The sequence below is a fragment of the Sebastes umbrosus genome, chromosome 3, assembly GCF_015220745.1.
Source record: "Sebastes umbrosus isolate fSebUmb1 chromosome 3, fSebUmb1.pri, whole genome shotgun sequence".
Taxonomy (NCBI): domain Eukaryota; kingdom Metazoa; phylum Chordata; class Actinopteri; order Perciformes; family Sebastidae; genus Sebastes; species Sebastes umbrosus.
Window position 1 is genome coordinate 16,281,728 of NC_051271.1, and position 18,544 is coordinate 16,300,271.

The following is an 18,544-nucleotide window of genomic DNA, read 5'->3' on the forward strand; positions in this document are numbered from 1 at the left end:
ATGTTTTCTGAATCTGCTCTTCTAATTTATAGAATATGATTTTACAGAACAAATATTTCCAGAATAATTAAATGTTCAGACGAAGGCTGTGATAAATAATACAAATAATCATTTAACTAGTAATAATAATGGTCCATAATGATGCAAAATTTTTAGTTTTAAGTCAAAAACCTTCAAATTTTCTCAGGGAGGACCCCCAAACCCAATATCTCCTAGTATATTTTATTCACCGTATAAATTCATAATGTGTCTCTGTATAATATGTAGGAGCATCCTGACTGGGACTCTGCTCCTAAAACCTGAATGAAGAGCTCACACACCTCAGCTCTGCATGTATACCTGCCTGTCTGTCTGGCTGCTGTTGATTCCAGCATATAAACATCCTATAATATATTATAGAGAGATGCTGAAGGCTACAAATAACACAGGAAAGCACTTTAAGTATTAACACTATATACAAACACACCACCTTAACCCTATAATGTTCCAGTGTGAATATTATTGGAGTATTATAGGCCTACTATAGAAGATGCATATAGCACAAGTATATATATCAATAAATTCACAACTGATTATGAATAGCACAGTTTAACATGCTTAAAGAAATAATGAATAAATAGGAATAAGTTGCAAGAGATTGCTGATACCGGCAGATACACACAACATGTGAATAAGAGAGTACCAGCACTTATTTTTTCCCACTTCAAACACTGGTCAATATGAAATGAAAAGAGTGTAACTTCCTGTTTGATTAGAGCTGTAAGTTTTGTGTTAATGCTGGTTGTTGAAACACAGTAAATATTATCAGCTGCACTCACCAGTATTTGAGTCTGTTGTTGTTGAGAAAGACCTGATGAACTCAGTTTAATATTTCTTTAGACAGAAACACAGAGACTTGTCTCGACTGCAGCTCTCTGACAAACATGCAGTTTCATTTCTGTAATGTGACGTTGGAGTTCTCCTCCTTCCAGTGTTGCTCCACCTCTTACAGCAGCTCTGTTTGTGAGGTTGTGTTTCCTCCACCAGGACAGTTTTCCCAAAATAAAAGGTCAATCCCACATGTAAGAATACATCTTAGGGTCAGCAGAAACCAGCAGCCAGTTTACAGTCCTCTACAGCTCTGCAACAATCATACTGTCTGTCCAGATTTCAGTTCACTGTTTGTCCTGTAATGTTCTCACCTTCTCATGTAATTCTTGTATTTGCTTCGTTCCTATTAGTTGTTGCTGAATCAGACCAGGAAGTTGAGTGGTGTGTGCAGTCTGTGCATGCCTTTAACAAACTCTCCTCCCTCTGATGTGTGTTGTCATGCTCACATCTAGTGGCCACAGTTGAGAAACACATCCAACCTGTGAAAACCTTTGTGACTTTGTGGACAAGACTCCAGTTTCAAAATAAAACACTCACACAAAAAGTTTCTTCTTCTGCACAGGATTTTATTGCAGTGATGACTGATTAAATGAATAACAACATAAATGCATATCAGACATTAAAACTCAATAACCAGATGACTGTATAACTGGTAAAAATAAAGACCATTAATCATTCACTTAATACTAATTAAATGTTTAAAACCCAACAACAGCTGAAAAGATGTAGGCCTATAAAACAGAATTAAAGCTCTAATGCTGCAACTAACAATTATTTTCATTATTGATTAATCTCTTTGTGCATAAAATATCACAAAAAAGTCACAAATGCCCATTATGATTTATAATTATCCAAAGATATTTGGTTTAATTTGATAAAAGACTCAGAAACCACCAAATATTCACATCTGAGAGGCTGAAATCTGTGACGTTTTTGAAATTTTTGCTTTAAAAAATTACATGAACAATTAATTGATTAACATTTGCAGATTCATTTTTCTGTTTATTGATAAATTAATTAGCTAATTTATTCAGCTCTTAATTAATCACAGAAAGAGTACAAAAGAGTAAATTTTTGAATCTGAGTAGTTGTCTTTATCAGAAAAATGTACTTAACGTATGAAAAGTAAAAGTATTGATTGTGCAGTAAAATGTTCCCTGTCAGTGTTTTACTTTTATATCTGATTTTTCTGGATTAATATTTACTACTGCATTAATGGGTATGTTGCATTTTACGGCTGAAGATGTTTAAGGTTGTGCTAATTTTAACTCCTTTATATACTGTTGGCTAGTTTAATCTACAGCAATGCATCATGGTCTATAAGATCATCGTTTGTTTGTAGCGTCGCTGTCCTGTGAGAACCACGTATCTCTAAACAGTCGACTTTTCATGGTGTCAGAAAAACAGCCCTGAAGATTAATTCTGAAGACAACAGGTTTACATTGTATATTGCTACTGAATATGTATATTTGTTATGTTATATGACAGTGAACCTTTTCATTTAAATGAAGCTTATGCGAAAATTCAGACAGGAAGACTAGGGGTGCAAGCTCATTCATTCTCATTCATTCTGGTTCTCTCTCTCTCATGGGGTATTACTATGTCAGCTGATTATGGGCGTCTCTCTTTTCAGCGACCAATCAGAGCTTGCCATATCTCCCTCAACCAATCACATGCTGCTGTCAAAAGTTTAAAAACCATTCTCCTCTATGGCTTTCAGTGTCAGCATTCAGCACTAACGGACGCGACCCTCCACCACCCCATCACCTCCAGATTCATCACATCAGAGTAATCCTGCTCCACTTCATTCATCGGATCTGCATCAGTCTTCACCACCACCACCACCAGTGTCTAGACCCGGGGGGAATATTTCTACATCCTACTATAGCTTCACTTCCCCTTTATTATTTCACATCGGGTCTAAATCGCCAAAGACTGTTACTATTCATAATTTGTGCATTTTGTAATAAATCATCATTCAATTCATACGAGTCTCTCCTGATTGAAATATCATCAGTCTACTCAGCTTGATTGACAGGAGAGATGATCAGAGGGGCAGTGTTTTTACCACCATCATTATTACAGGGATGAAAGTATGGGAAGAGTTTCTCAGTGAAGCAGCAGCCAGTAAAGGAGTAGATAAGAGCTGCAGCATCTACGTCATAAAAGGAGACCAGACCCTCCTCATAATCTACAAACACCCCCACCTTCTGAGGCCGAGACTTCAGAGTGAGACTGACTCGAGGGCTAGTAGCAGCTTTGTACTCATTTCCATTTCTCAAACATATAGTCCAGTAACCATCCCGAGGTCTCAGTGTGAGGTCTCCCTTCCTGTTGATCGACTCTCTGGCCACTCCTAAAGTCCATTTAGTCTTTCCTTTAACTTGAACCTCAAAGTAAAATCTGCCTGAAGAGAAATTCTGCTTTCCTAAAACACAAACATAATAGGAAAATCTCTCTGGGTTGTTTGGGAGATTCTTTCTCACATCACCATGATTCACTTGTTTCCCATCATCAGACAGGATGAGTTCAGGATGAGCTGTATCAGGATCAAGAGTCACATCCACTGCATACTGCTGGACCCTCTTCAGCTCAGCCTCAGCGACCAGCTTCTTCATCTCTTTACTGAGTGTCTTCTCCAGCTGAGCCACAGCTTTCACCACAGTCCCCTTATATGATGATGGACGGACGCTGACCTCTGTCCAGTCCTTGGTGGGTGGAGCAGCTTTCAGGGACTGGACACTCTGGAGAAGATGGAGATGGTCTTCAGAGCGTTTGAGCTGCTCCACTTCAGTCCTTCTCTTCGTCAGCTCAGAGATTTCCTGTTCCAGATCTTTGATGAAAGCTTCGGCCTGTTTTTCTGTTGTTTTCTGCTTCTCTTTGATTGTGTAGATGAGATTGGCCTGGCCTCTCTCAACAGATTCCATCAGAGCAGTGAAGACCTGAACACCTTCTGCTATCTCTCTGTCTGCATCTTCCTCACTGAGGTCGACTGAGTGTTTGATCTCCTGAATCTTCAGTCGTCTCTTCTGGATCATCTGCTGGATTTCAGCGTCTGTCTTCCCCAGCTCGGCCTTCTTTCCTTCATATTCTTCTTTCAGAGGAACAAACTCATGTGTCTTGTGGTCTAGAACGGGGCAGAGCATGCAGATACATGTCTGGTCGGTCTTACAGAACAGCTCCAGAGGTTTATCGTGCTTCGTACACATCCTGCCTTCCAGGTTCTCCACAGGGTCGATCAGTTGATGTCTTTTCAACCCTGACATTGTCAGATGAGGACCCAGGTGAGTCTCACAGTAGGAGGCCAGACACACCAGGCAGGACTTCAGGGCCTTCAGTTTGGTTCCAGTGCAGAAGTCACAGGGAACTTCTCCTGGTTTGGACACTTGTTGCTCTGAGCTGCTGCTGCTGGCTTTCTGTTGAGCTGACTGTCTGAACTGAACAACCATCTCAGATATGAAGGTGTTGACGTACAGTTCAGGTCTTGTGTTGAAAACCTTTTTACACATCGGACACAGGTACCTGTCACTAGTATTCCAGTGTTCATTGATGCAGTTTTTGCAGAAGTTGTGTCCACATGGTATACTGACTGGATCAGTGAACACATCCAGACAGATGGAGCACAGAAACTGATCTTCAGATCGCAGATAGTTTGCAGCAGCCATATCTACACACATAGTGAAAGAAAACAAACACATGTGATTACTGTTCTTTTAAGTATAAAATATGATATTAGGTAAAGTAATTATGAATTATATATCCTGTGTTTTGACTTGCAATGAGCCGCGAGCAACCAAAACCATTTAAGCCGTGTTAACAAGCTCAAGCTTGCTACTCTGGCAAAATAGCACCTAATATATCCATAACATGTTGTGTAGACCAATTTTATTGAAGAATAACACTGCTAACAAAGCTCTGCTTACTTGATGACAAACACATTGTATTTCCTCTATAGCTGCTTCACATTAAAAGCCTCCTGCTGGTTCTCTGGTGGAAAGCTTTTAATATGAAACAGCTAGAGGAAATAGAGGAAGCAGTATGTAGGAAGCGATCAGTAAACAGTAATAATAGCAGGAAAGTAGGAGTGAATCTAAACTCCAAACCACCAAGACTCAGTTAAAAGTTATTTAAGTCCTGAGAACTGACACAGAGAGACTGTTTAAAGCTGTTAAAGTGGGCTACTGTTTAGTGGACCTGAAGACAAACAGCCATAGTTCAGTATGAAATGAAAAGAGTGGAACTTCCTGCCTGAGTAGAGCTGAAGTTTTGTGTTAATCCTGGTTGTTCAAAGTGTAAATATTATCAGCTGTACTCACCAGTGTTTGGCAGAGACTCTGTTGTGTTGTTGAGAAACACCTGATGAACTCAGTTTGAATTTTCTTTTAGAGAAAAACGGAGACTTGCGTGGCTGCCACTCTGACAAACTTCACTCTCGTTTCTGCAGTGTGACGTTGAAGCTCTTGTCTTTCTAGTGTTGCTCCGCCTCTCACTGCAGCTCTGTTGATTTGTTTCCTCCCTCTGATTTACACGGTTATTGGGAAATAGCAGGTTCTCTCTGGTTAATATGGAGCAAAGGTGATTTACCTAACAGGTAGGAGGAGTAAGGCATGTTAAAAGGTGTTTCTTATCTTTATTATGTTGAAACTTTAAGGTGCCTCAGATTTACTTTAACCAGAAGAGTTTATTTTATTTGACACAAGAGAGACGTCACACATATCTGTAACATGTCAATAACACAATAACACTTATTTCCATCATGGTCATTGATATCAAGGCAACATACTGACATCAAATCAAACAACAAATACAATCTGTATCATCGACAAGAAAATCAGAAATATCAGGAAGTAAAAATATATATACATACAATTTAACTATAGGCCTTTTCAGACATGGAATATGTAACATTGTGAGTTAAAAATATCATGATAAAAAATAAGAGTGTTTTTTCTCATTGCATCACTCATGGATTTTGAAGGTAGAATTAAAACAATCACAATTTTCTAAAATCCTGTTTTCTCTGTTATTATGACATATTGAGTGTAGATTGATGAGGGGAAAAGTGAATATAAATAATCATCTGCTTATATGATCAATATGACCCAGACAGACGTGATCACTGTAAGCGGTTTGTGGGTAGCCGACTGAACCAGAGTTGGTGATTGTTGGAAAGACTAACAAAGACGGTTTTGATGAGTTTTATTTTGTTTCTGTCGACTTTGACTGAAGTGTGTTTTACGATGCTCCGCCGCTAGAACAGTTGATTCTCCCAGTTGAAACTACAGCAGCGGAGGGCCACACACACAAACATACACCTAATGTGGGCCTATAGCTACATGCTGCAAAATGACTTTTACTCTACCACGAAACATTCATCACTTGACATGACTGTCTGTCTGAGTCATTCCATTCGACCATAATAAAATATGCAGGTTGTGCAACGAACTGGCAACCATTAAATTCAAGTGAAAGCAATGGAACGGAGGAGGGAAAGTGGGACATCTAGTGGCTGAATGTTATAAATGTTTTCAATAGCACCTTTAACATTATTAAAATGAAAAACAGCAAATCTTCAACTCTGTGTAGCTGGAACCATGAAATGTTTTTACATGAAATATGACTTAAACCATCAAAATAATGAATCCATTAGTTTTCTGTTGCTCTACTAATTAACTAATCGTTCATATTGATCTTGTATAAAGTGTTGGGTAGTTTAATCTAGAACAAAAAATCATATTTTATAAACTTTTGATATGTTTTGTCATAGTCAAGTCAGCACACTGACACACTGACAGCTGGTGTTGTCTGTTGGGCTTGAGTTTGCCATGTTATGATTTGAGCATATATTTTTCATGCAAAATGCAGTACCTGTGAGGGTTTCTGGACAATATCTGTCATAGTTTTGTGTTGTTAATTGATATCCAATAATAAATATATCCATACATTTGCACAAAGCAAGCATATTTGCCCACTCCTATGTTGATAAGAGTATTAAATGATTGACAAATCTCCCTTTAAGGTACATTTTTAATGGATAAAAAAATGCATGATTCATTTGCTATTCAATGTGATTAAATATTTTAATCGATTGACAGCCCTGATTAATATCTCTACGTCCACTGGATTAAAATGGAGGCTCTGCGTCTTATTGACCTGTTGCCATGGTGAATCGTAGTATCAGAGCTCCATTGATGATGGCTTTTTATGTTCAGGTTCAACCTACTCAGAGTTGACTGAACTGACTCTGATCAGCTGTTCTGAAAGCGAAAACTCAGATTTTCCCTCCTCAGGATTAGTCAACTCAGAGTTCAGGTTTAGTCTTAGAGTTTGTTAAACCTGCTTTCTGAAACGAGGCCGTGTTCTCCACACAGAGAACAACAACAAGTTTAAAATCACACAGTATCAATAACACAAGGAAAGGTAAAACAAGCCAGTTTGTTTTCTGCTTTCTGTCCTGCAGCGTATTGTGAGTGCACAGAGTCTGAGCGAGGACGATATAGAATGAGAGGATCGAGAGGAAACACCCGCCACCTTCCCCCTCCTCTTCCTCATGTGGACCCCTCCTTCCATGACGACCTGCTAACGCCTCGGCCTCCATCACTCCGGCCGACGTCCATCACTTCCCATCAAGGCGTCCTAAATGGAATTAGTTTTTTATTCCTGGTTTATCCATGACAGTAGTGTTTGTTTTTTTTACTTAAATTACCCGTTTTGGGGTATAAAGAGTATCTGGATCATAACGGCCAGAGAATTACAAGAGCCCGTCCCCGCTCCACCATCATTAGGTATGTTCTCATTAACTGGACTGGGTGTTAACATGAATCCGTTCCTTCCCTCAGGGTGGTGTAGCACGCATCCTGACAGCATCATGTACCAGGTTTACACTGTCTGACAACCATCTTCATGGTTATTATGATATCAGTCGTAGAAAGTGACACAAACAGGAATCTTCTCTCTGCTCGGATGCTTCACAAAGTATTTATTGTTTTATGTTATCAGTCGTCTTTCTGTTCAGTCTCAACTAAACACTTTTTAAAAAGTGATTTTTGTTCATTTTAAAGAGGACGATCCTCTTTAGGAAAGACAAAATAAAAAATGTGAACAAACTATGAAGTTGTCTTGTGAGTTTATTTGATTAGGTCAACACTATGAGCTTTCGTGCTTGTCGCTGTGCACGGGTCAACGCTCGCAATCTAGTGACCAAACATTATTAAAATAAACATCCTACAACAGTTTGTGTGACTTTGTGCCCAGCAGCTCTTCATTTCTGTACCTGTAATTTTAGAGACCAAAGAGACGTCCCAGAAACTACAGTAAAGATCTTCTCCTCCACAGAGATTCATCCACAGCAGGTCAAGACTAAACTTCCTGTTTCACTTCTGCGTCACTTTTTCTTTATCATTTCTTCAAAGAAATAACTGCGTTATGACTCAAATTGTTTTCGTCGCTGATCAGTCCTGCTTTGCCTGAAATCCCACAATGCTTTGCGATACACTCGTGTCCCAAAGAAAACAGCATTAATGGAACAGTTCAACATTTTAGGAAATATGTTTATTCGCTTTCTTGCTGAGTGTTAGACGAGAAGATCAATAACACTCACGTCTGTATGTTAAATATGAAGTTACAGTCAGGATGTGGTTAGCCTAGCTTAGCACAAAGACTGGAAGCAGGGGGAAACTGCTAGCCTGGCTCTGTCTAAAGTTAAAAAACACACCTGCCAACACCTCTAAAGCTCACTTATTAACATATTGTGTGTAGATTGTTTAATGTGTATACAAACAGAAATGTAAAAACTACACTTTGTGGTTTTAGTTGTATGTTAGAAGTGAAAGGACGAAGAGTCTGAACTCACCACAGTTCTGATCTGATCCATTTGTCTCTGGAAGTGATTCTGTTTTACGGAGATGAATCTCAGTGAAAGAGCTCCAACACATCACTACTGTCTGTGTCTCCGTTTTAATTTGATTTATGATGTGTATTCAGAAACTATACAGATTTACAAGTTTTGCTGTAAAATTAGATTTGCATTCAGCAAAGAAATACCATTGTACAACGAATTCTGACAAAATTAAAGAACGTATTTATTTTAACACAATAACGGGAACACCAGACAATATAATCTGATACAACAGGTAAAAAGTTATAAATGGTCTATTTTTCATTTTTATTTATTTAGTCTGGGATTCTATTTATTTATTCTATTTTGGCTTCAGTTTCTTCTTCTGTCCTTTACTTTTTACTCTTTGTTTGGATCCACCATCTCTCCTCAGTCAGTTTTATTCTTCTGCTTCTCCTTCTTCACCGACCTCTTCACCCGGCCTCCAGTTTGGTGGCGTTCAGTTCCAACGCCAGCTGCACTGAGTCGGCGCTCTGCGACAGGAAGACAAACAGGTACAATACCACAAACTCTCACATAAAACCTGGTATATAAATAACAGCCATGTGAAGCACTAACACATGCCAGGTGGAAAATATTCTGAAGACATTATTTACATTCATCATTATGCTCTCCATCACTGTAGGATAAAAAACGTGGATTACAGGAAACACAATGTATTTCTCATGAAATACAACTTATGTGTAAACCAGGCTTTTCTGTTTAGTGTTTGGTGCTCAAGTCACTGCTTACTCAGGCTTTGTGTTCAACAACAAGTTTATTGACAGTTTTTATTTAACAATCACATATTTACAGATTTCTTTGATTCAATAGCCATCTTACCAGTATTCACAAAACAAATAAAAAGTGACCAGTAATTAATTATACCACATTTCACACAAAATAGAAAATTATATTAGCATCTATTCTATTAATTAACTTTCTCCATTCACTTTTTTATGCCCACTATAATTAAATGACATACTGTATTCTGTAGACACTATAGGAATGTAATAGGCCTTACTTATCTTAACTTTGTTTTAGTAGCACTTCATTTTACAGGTCTGCAAATTTCATGGTAATTAGGTGATAATTAGCAAGTAACCTATTTGAAATTTCTTTGAAATTATTGTTAAATAAAAATGTATCGAAAATTACTTTATTATAAACATTTATTTAATAAACATTTATATTTAATAATTATACGTTAAACTGGGATATAATTGTTAAAATAGGGCCCTAAGGCTTGAGAAGCGGCTGTGTGCTGCTCTTCATTAGAGGTGGAAAACCAAAACTAATAGAAGACACTTCTGATCAGACACAAATCTCACCATCATGTGACTTATTGTCTACACAAATGTAACCTGGTAACTAATGTCATGATTCAGGGAGTTTTTAAAGAAATTTCAAATAAGTTATTTGCTAATTATTATATGTTTACCAGCAGACATGGAAATAAAGCAAATCAATTAACTTTGTATTCTTTTCCAGGAAATGTATTAAATAATTTACCGGGTATTGGGAAATAGCGGAATATAATCATTAAATAATGTTTATAATAAAGTAATTTTTGATATTTGAGTTAAATATTGGGGTAATTTGGCAGTAACTTAGTAAAGTTACTTGCTAATTATCTCCTAATTACCATGTAATATGCAGACCTGTAAAATTAAGTGTTGCCCTTTATTAAAAAATATATTTTTGGGTCACTTTCACCTTTATTTGAGGACAGTGTAAAAATGGGGGGGGGCGGTGAAGTACCAAGACCGGACTCAAACCCAGGACATGGTGGTTATACAATATTGTATACGCTGTAACCACTCGGCTAACAAGGTTTAACAGTGTTTTACATAGATGTTATCCACATAACGAGGGTCATGATGCAGGGTTGAAGACATGAATGCATCAAATCAATGTGTTGGCTATGTAGAAAATAAGATGTAAACTGTAACGTGTTGTCATTAATGTGTACATGTTCCCTTGAATGAAAGAAAAATCAATACATGAAATAAGATAAGTTATTAATTTACTCCAACAGGAGAGATGATCAGAGGGGCAGAGTTTTTACCACCATCATTATGTTCAGGACAGAAGTATGGGAGGAGTTTCTCAGTGAAGCAGCAGCCAGTAAAGGAGTAGATAAGAGCTGCAGCATCTACGTCATAAAAGGAGACCAGACCCTCCTCATAATCCACAAACACTCCCACCTTCTGAGGCCGAGACTTCAGAGAGAGACTGACTGGAGGGACATCAAAAGCTTCGTACTCATTTACATTTCTCAACCATATAGTCCAGTTACCGTCCTCAGGGCTCAGTGTGAGGTCTCCCTTCCTGTTGATCGACTCTCTGGCCACTCCTAAAGTCCAGTCAGTCTTTCCTTTAACTTGAACCTCAAAGTAAAATCTGCCTGAAGAGAAACTCTGCTTTCCTAAAACACATACACAATCAGAAAATCTCTCTGGGTTGTCTGGGAGATTCTTCCTCACATCACTATCATTCACTTGTTTCCCATCATTAGACAGGATGAGATCAGGATGAGCTGTATCAGGATCAAGAGTCACATCCACTGCATACTGCTGGACCCTCTTCATCTCATCTTCAAGCAGCTTCTTCATCTCTTTACTGAGTGTCTCCTCCAGCTGAGCCACAGCTTTCACCACAGTCCCCTCATATGATGGATGGACGCTGACCTCTGTCCAGTCCTTGGTGGGTGGAGCAGCTTTCAGGGACTGGACACTCTGAAGAAGGTGGAGTTGGTCTTCAGAGCGTGAGAGCTGCTCCACGTCAGCCTTTCTCTTCGTCAGCTCAGAGATTTCCTGTTCCAGCTCTTTGATGAAAGCTTCGGCCTGTTTTTCTGTTGTTTTCTGCTTCTCTTTGATCGTGTCGATGAGATTGGCCTGGCCTCTCTCAACAGACTCCTTCAGAGCAGTGAAGACCTGAACACCTTCTGCTATCTCTCTGTCTGCATCTTCCTCACTGAGGTCAACTGAGTGTTTGATCTCCTGAATCTTCAGTCGTCTCTTCTGGATCATCTGCTGGATGTCAGCCTCTGTCTTCCCCAGCTCTGCCTTCTTCCCTTCATATTCTTCTTTCAGAGGAACAAACTCATGTGTCTTGTGGTCTAAAACGGGGCAGAGCATGCAGACACATGTCTGGTCGGTCTTACAGAACAGCTCCAGAGGTTTATCGTGCTTCGTACACATCCTGTCTTCCAGGTTCTCCACAGGGTCGATCAGCTGATGTTTTTTCAGACGTGAAGCTGTCAGATGAGGCTCCAGGTGAGTCTCACAGTAGGAGGCCAGACACACCAGGCAGGACTTCAGGGCCTTCAGTTTGGTTCCTGTGCAGATGTCACAGGGAACTTCTCCTGGTTTGGACACTTGTTGCTCTGAGCTGCTGCTGCTGGTTTTCTGTTGAGCTGACTGTCTGAACTGAACAGCCATCTCAGAGATGAAAGTGTTGACGTGCAGTTCAGGTCTTGTGTTGAAAACCTTTTTACACATCGGACACAGGTACTGGTCATTAGTATTCCAGTGTTTATTGATGCAGTTTTTGCAGAAGTTGTGTCCACATGGTGTACTGACTGGATCAGTGAACACATCCAGACAGATGGAGCACAGAAACTGATCTTCAGATCGCAGATAGTTTGCAGCAGCCATATCTACACACATAGTGAAAGAAAACAAACAAATGTGATTACTGTTCTTTTAAGTATAACATATGATATTAGGTAAAGTAATTTTGAATAATATATCCTGTGTTTTGACTTGCAATGAGCCGCAAGCAACCAAAACCATTTAAGCCGTGTTGACAAGCTCAAGCTTGCTACTCTGGCAAAATAGCCTCTAATATATCCATAACATGTTGTGTAGACCAAATACAGTATTATTGAAGAATAACACTGCTAACAAAGCTCTGCTTACTTGATGACAAACACATTGTATTTCTTCTATAACTGCTTCACATTAAAAGCCTCCTGCTGGTTCTCTGGTGGAAAGCTTTTAATATGAAACAGCTAGAGGAAATAGAGGAAGCAGTATGTAGGAAGCGATCAGTAAACAAGGCAAGGCAAGGCAAGGCAGCTTTATTTGTATAGCACATTTCAACAACAGGGCAATTCAAAGTGCTTTACAGAAACAATCAAGAACATTGCGACAAAGTGCAAAAGAACATTAAGACATAATTAAAACAGTTATAAAAACATTAAAACATTAAAACATTAAAGATTAGAAAATAAAAACAAGCTAAAAATAAAAGCTAGGATAGAAACTAAAATAGCGTAAAACACAAAAGAGTAAAAGTTCTAGTGCAGTATCAGATCATTATCTGGTTTAATGAAAGGCAGCCGCAAACAGGAAAGTTTTAAGCTTTGTTTTAAAAGAGCTCAGAGTTGAAGCGGTCCTGCAGGTTTCTGGGAGCTTGTTCCAGATATTTGGTGCATAAAAACTGAATGCTGCTTCTGCATGTTTAGTTCTGACCCTGGGGACACTAAGCAGACCTGATCCAGATGACCTGAGAGGTCTGGATGGTTCATAACACAGCAGAAGATCGGAAATATATTTTGGCCTTAAACCATTTAGTGCTTTGTAAACCAGCAGCAGTATTTTGAAATCAATTCTCTGAGAGACAGGCAGCCAGTGTAGAGACTTCAGAACTGGACTGATGTGATCCACTTTCTTGGTCTTAGTGAGGACTCTAGCAGCAGCGTTCTGAATCAGCTGCAGCTGTTTGATTGATTTTTTAGGAAGACCAGTAAAGACGCCGTTACAGTAGTCAAGTCGGCTGAAGATAAATGCATGGACTAGTTTTTCCAAATCCTGCTGAGACATCAGTCCTCTAATTCTTCTTATATTCTTCAGGTGATAGAAGGCTGTCTTTGTAATTGTCTTTATATGGCTGTTAAAGCTCAGGTCAGAGTCCATCACTACACCAAGGTTTCTGGCTTGGTCCGAGCTTTTTAACATCACAGATTGTAGGTGAGCACTAACCTTTAATCTTTCCTTTTTGGCTCCAAAAACTACGACCTCAGTTTTGTCTTTGTTCAGCTGAAGAAAATTCTACAGTAATAGTAACAATAATAATGGCAGGAAAGTATGAGTGAAACTAAACTCCAAACCACCAAGACTCAGTTAAAAGTTACTAAAGTCCTGAGAACTGACACAGAGAGACTGTTTAAAGCTGTTAAAGTGGGTTACTGTTTAGAGGACCTGAAGACAAACAGTCATAGTTCAGTATGAAATGAAAAGAGTGGAACTTCCTGCCTGAGTAGAGCTGAAGTTTTGTTTTAATCCTGGTTGTTCAAAGTGTAAATATTATCAGCTGTACTCACCAGTGTTTGGCAGAGACTCTGCTGTGTTGTTGAGAAACACCTGATGAACTCAGTTTGAATTTTCTTTTAGAGAGAAACAGAGACTTGCGTGGCTGCCACTCTGACAAACTTCCCTCTCGTTTCTGCAGTGTGACGTTGAAGCTCTGGTTTTTCTAGTGTTGCTCCGCCGAGCAAAGGTGGTGATATACCTAACATGTGGGAGGAGTAAGGCATGTTAAAAGGTGTTTCTTATCTTTATTATGTTGAAACTTTAAGGTGCCTCAGATTTACTTTAACCAGAAGAGTTTAGTTTATTTGACACAAGAGAGACGTCGCACATATCTGTAACATGTCAATAACACAATAAGACATTTTTCCATCATGGTCATTGATATCAAGGCAACATACTGACATCAAATCAAACAACAAATACAATCTGTATCATCAACAAGAAAATCAGAACATCAGGAAATAAAAATATATATACATACAATTTAACCATAGGCCTTTTCAGACATGGAATATGTAACACTGTGAGTTAAAAATATCATGATAATAAAGAAGAAGAGTGTTTTTTCTCATTGCATCACTCATGGATTTTGAAGCTGGAATTAAAACAATCACACATTTCTAAAATCGTATTTTCTCTGTCATTATGACATATTGAGTGTAGATTGATGAGGGGAAAAAGGGAATGTAAATAATCATCTGCTCATATGATCAATTTGACCCAGAAAGTTTTTTTTTTTTTTTGATGAGTTTTATTTTGTTTGTGTCGACTTTGACTGAAGTGTGTTTTACGATGCTCCGCCGCTAGAACAGTTGATTCTCCCAGTTGAAACTACAGCAGCGGAGGGCCACACACACAAACATACACCTAATGTAGGCCTATAGCTACATGTTGCAAAATGACTTTTACTCTACCACGAAACATTCATCACTTGACATGACTGTCTGTCTGAGTCATTCCATTCAACCATAAAATATGCAGGTTGTGCAAAGAACTGGCAACCATTAAATTCAAGTGAAAGCAATGGAACGGAGGAGGGAAAGTGCGACATCTAGTGGCTGAATGTTATCAATGTTTTCAATAGCACTTTTAACATTATTAAAAGGAAAAACAGCAAATCTTCACATCTGTGAAGCTGGAACCATGAAATCTTGTTTTTACATGAAATATGACTTAAACCATCAAAATAATGAATCCATTCATTTTCTGTCGCTCTTCTAATTAACTCATCGTTCAGTTTTGTACTTGTATAAAGTGTTGGGTAGTATAATCTAGAACAAAAAAAATCACATTTTATAAACTTTTTGTATGTTTTGTCATAGTCAAGTCAGCACACTGACACACTGACAGCTGGTGTTGCCTGTTGGGTTTGAGTTTGCCATGTTATGATTTGAGCATATATTTGTTATGCTGAATGCAGTACCTGTGAGGGTTTCTGGACAATATCTGTCATTGTTTTGTGTTGTTAATTGATATCCAAAAATAAATATATCCATACATTTGCATAAAGCAGCATATTTGCCCACTCCTACGTTGATAAGAGCATTAAATGATTAAAAAACCTCCCTTTAATATACAGATAAAAAAATTTATGATTAATTTGCTATTCATTATGATTAAATATTTTAATTGATTGACAGCCCTGATTAATATCTCTACGTCCAATGGATTAAAATGGAGGCTCTGCCTCTTATTGACCTGTTGCCATGGTGAATTGTAGTATCAGAGCTCCATTGATGATAGCTTTTTATGTTCAGGTTCAACCTACTCAGAGTTGATTGAACTGACTCTGATCAGCTGTTCTGAAAGCGAAAACTCAGAGTTTCCCTTCTCAGGAGTAGTCAACTCAGAGTTCAGGTTTAGGCTTAGAATTTGTTAAACCTGCTTTCTGAAACGAGGCCGTGTTCTCCACACAGAAACAACAACGAGTTTAAAATCACACAGTATCAATAAAACACGAAAAGGTAAAACAAGTCAGTTTGTTCTCTGCTTTCTGTCCTGCAGCGTATTGTGAGTGCACAGAGTCTGAGCGAGGACGATATAGAATGAGAGGATCGAGAGGAAACACCCGCCACCTTCCCCCTCCTCTTCCTCATGTGAACCCCTCCTTCCATGACGACCTGCTAACGCCTCGGCCTCCATCACTCCGGCCGACGTCCATCACTTCCCATCAAGGCGTCCTAAAGGGAATTAGTTTTTTATTCCTGGTTTATCCATGACAGTAGTGTTTTTTTTTTTTACTTAAATTACCCGTTTTGGGGTATAAAGAGTATCTGGATCATAACGGCCAGAGAATTACAAGAGCCCGTCCCCGCTCCACCATCATTAGGTATGTTCTCATTAACTGGACTGGGTGTTAACATGAATCCGTTCCTTCCCTCAGGGTGGTGTAGCACGCATCCTGACAGCATCATGTACCAGGTTTACACTGTCTGACAACCATCTTCATGGTTATCATGATATCAGTCGTAGAAAGTGACACAAACAGGAATCTTCTCTCTGCTCGGATGCTTCACAAAGTATTTATTGTTTTATGTTATCAGTCGTCTTTCTGTTCAGTCTCAACTAAACACTTTTTAAAAAGTGATTTTTGTTCATTTTAAAGAGGACGATCCTCTTTAGGAAAAACAAAATAAAAAATGTGAACTAACTATGAAGTTGTCTTGTGAGTTTATTTGATTAGGTCAACATTATGAGCTTTCGTGCTTGTCGCTGTGCACGGGTCAACGCTCGCAATCTAGTGACCAAACATTATTAAAATAAGCATCCTACAACAGTTTGTGTGACTTTGTGCCCAGCAGCTGTTCATTTCTGTACCTGTAATTTTAGAGACCAAAGAGACGTCCCAGAAACTACAGTAAAGATCTCCTTCTCCACAGAGATTCATCCACAGCAGGTCAAGACTAAACTTCCTGTTTCACTACTGTGTCACTTTTTCTTTATCATTTCTTCAAAGAAATAACTGCATTTCGACTCAAATTGTTTTCGTCGCTGATCAGTCCTGCTTTGCCTGGAATCCCACAATGCTTTGCAATACACTCGTGTCCCAAAGAAAACAGCATTAATGGAACAGTTCAACATTTTAGGAAATATGTTTATTCGCTTTTTTGCTGAGTGTTAGACGAGAAGATCAATAACACTCACGTCTGTATGTTAAATATGAAGCTACAGCCAGGATGTGGTTAGCCTAGCTTAGCATAAAGACTGGAAGCAGGGGGAAACTGCTAGCCTGGCTCTGTCTAAATTTAAAAACACACCTGCCAACACCTCTAAAGCTCACTTATTAACATATTGTGTGTAGATTGTTTAATGTGTATACAAACAGAAATGTAAAAACTACACTTTGTGGTTTTAGTTGTATGTTAGAAGTGAAAGGACGAAGAGTCTGAACTCACCACAGTTCTGATCTGATCCATTTCTCTCTGGAAGTGATTCTTCGTATGTGTTACGGAGATGAATCTCAGTGAAAGAGCTCCAACACATCACTACTGTCTGTGTCTCCGTTTTAATTTGATTTATGATGTGCATTCAGAAACTACACAGATTTACAAGTTTTGCTGTAAAATTAGATTTGCATTCAGCAAAGAACTACCATTGTACAACGAATTCTGACAAAATTAAAGAACGTATTTATTTTGACACAATAACGGGAACACCGGACAATATAATCTGATACAACAGGTAAAAAGTTATAAATGGTGTATTTTCTATTATTATTTATTTAGTCTGGGATTCTATTTATTTATTGTATTTTGGCATCATTTTCTTCTTGTCCTTTACTTTTTACTCTTTGTTTGGATCCACCATCTCTCCTCAGTCAGTTTTATTCTTCTGCTTTTCCTTCTTCACCGACCTCTTCACCTGCCCTCCAGTTTGGTGGCGTTCAGTTCCAACTCCAGCTGCACTGAGTCGGCGCTCTGCGATAGGAAGACAAACAGGTACAATACCACAAACTCTCACGTAAAACCTGGTATATAAATAACAGCCATGTGAAGCACTAACACATGCCAGGTGGAAAATATTCTGAAGACATTATTTACATTCATCATTATGCTCTCCATCACTGTAGGATAAAAAACGTGGATTACAGGAAACACAATGTGTTTCTCATGAAATACAACTTATGTGTAAACCAGTCTTTTCTGTTTAGTGTTTGGTGCTCAAGTCACTGCTTACTCAGGCTTTGTGTTCAACAACTACTTTATTGACAGTTTTTATTTAACAATCACATATTTACAGATTTCTTTGACTCGATAGCCATCTTACCAGTATTCACAAAACAAATAAAAAGTGACCAGTAATTAATTATACCACATTTCACACTAAATAGAAAATTCTATTAGCATCTATTCTCTTAATTAACTTTATCCATTAACTTTTTATGTCCACTATAATTAAATGATATCCTGTATTCTGTAGATACTATAGGGATGTAATAGGCCTTACTTACCTGGTATTTAGGTAATAATTAGCAAGTAAC

The 18,544-nt window shown here is 38.4% G+C and overlaps 5 protein-coding genes across 6 annotated transcripts in view; 1 reads left to right on the forward strand and 4 right to left on the reverse strand.

The window, feature by feature from the left end:
* Positions 1–965, reverse strand: part of LOC119485919 (E3 ubiquitin-protein ligase TRIM39-like) — a 3,733-nt gene extending 2,768 nt beyond the window's left edge. Inside the window, 1 exon segment of the mRNA XM_037765760.1 lies at positions 819–965. The gene's annotated coding sequence lies outside the window, so the exon portion shown is untranslated.
* The window catches only part of LOC119485925 (E3 ubiquitin-protein ligase TRIM39-like), a 22,735-nt gene extending 17,477 nt beyond the window's left edge, over positions 1–5,258 (reverse strand). Inside the window, exon 1 of the mRNA XM_037765771.1 lies at positions 5,187–5,258. The gene's annotated coding sequence lies outside the window, so the exon portion shown is untranslated. The remainder of the gene's footprint in view (positions 1–5,186) is intronic.
* Positions 1–7,979, forward strand: part of tomm20b (translocase of outer mitochondrial membrane 20b) — a 51,050-nt gene extending 43,071 nt beyond the window's left edge. Inside the window, exon 5 of the mRNA XM_037765820.1 lies at positions 7,331–7,979. Coding sequence (XP_037621748.1) covers positions 7,331–7,375 — 45 coding nt within the window. The 3' untranslated portion in view covers positions 7,376–7,979. The remainder of the gene's footprint in view (positions 1–7,330) is intronic.
* Positions 1,424–14,183, reverse strand: LOC119485922 (E3 ubiquitin-protein ligase TRIM21-like). 2 transcript variants are annotated; one of them, XM_037765763.1, is made up of 3 exons: positions 14,076–14,183; positions 10,790–12,407; positions 1,424–2,913 (listed from the first exon to the last, which is right to left on the reverse strand). In XM_037765763.1, the coding sequence occupies exons 2-3, from the start codon at positions 12,403–12,405 to the stop codon at positions 2,889–2,891; spliced, it is 1,641 nt and encodes a 546-aa protein (XP_037621691.1). In that variant the 5' UTR covers positions 12,406–12,407; positions 14,076–14,183; the 3' UTR covers positions 1,424–2,888. The 2 variants fall into 2 exon arrangements, with proteins under 2 accessions (XP_037621691.1, XP_037621692.1); XM_037765764.1 differs by lacking the exon at positions 1,424–2,913 and having other exon boundaries at positions 10,365–12,407.
* LOC119485911 (E3 ubiquitin-protein ligase TRIM21-like) lies at positions 2,872–5,290 on the reverse strand. Its single transcript, XM_037765750.1, has 2 exons — positions 5,187–5,290; positions 2,872–4,537 (listed from the first exon to the last, which is right to left on the reverse strand). Exon 2 carries the CDS (start codon positions 4,533–4,535, stop codon positions 2,889–2,891), a length of 1,647 nt encoding a protein of 548 aa, XP_037621678.1. The 5' UTR covers positions 4,536–4,537; positions 5,187–5,290; the 3' UTR covers positions 2,872–2,888.
* Positions 14,184–18,544: the final 4,361 nt, after the last annotated feature.

What these genes read in the sequence shown, in the direction of transcription:
- LOC119485922 (XM_037765763.1), bottom strand. Translation starts at nt 12,405, where the DNA reads ATGGCTGCTGCAAACTATCTGCGATCTGAAGATCAGTTTCTGTGCTCC. An exon ending in AACTCTGCCCCTCTGATCAT is followed by an intron (nt 2,914 to 10,789) that starts CTCTCCTGTTGG and finishes CCCTCTGATCAT; the next exon opens with CTCTCCTGTCAATCAAGCTG.
- LOC119485911 (XM_037765750.1), bottom strand. Translation starts at nt 4,535, where the DNA reads ATGGCTGCTGCAAACTATCTGCGATCTGAAGATCAGTTTCTGTGCTCC.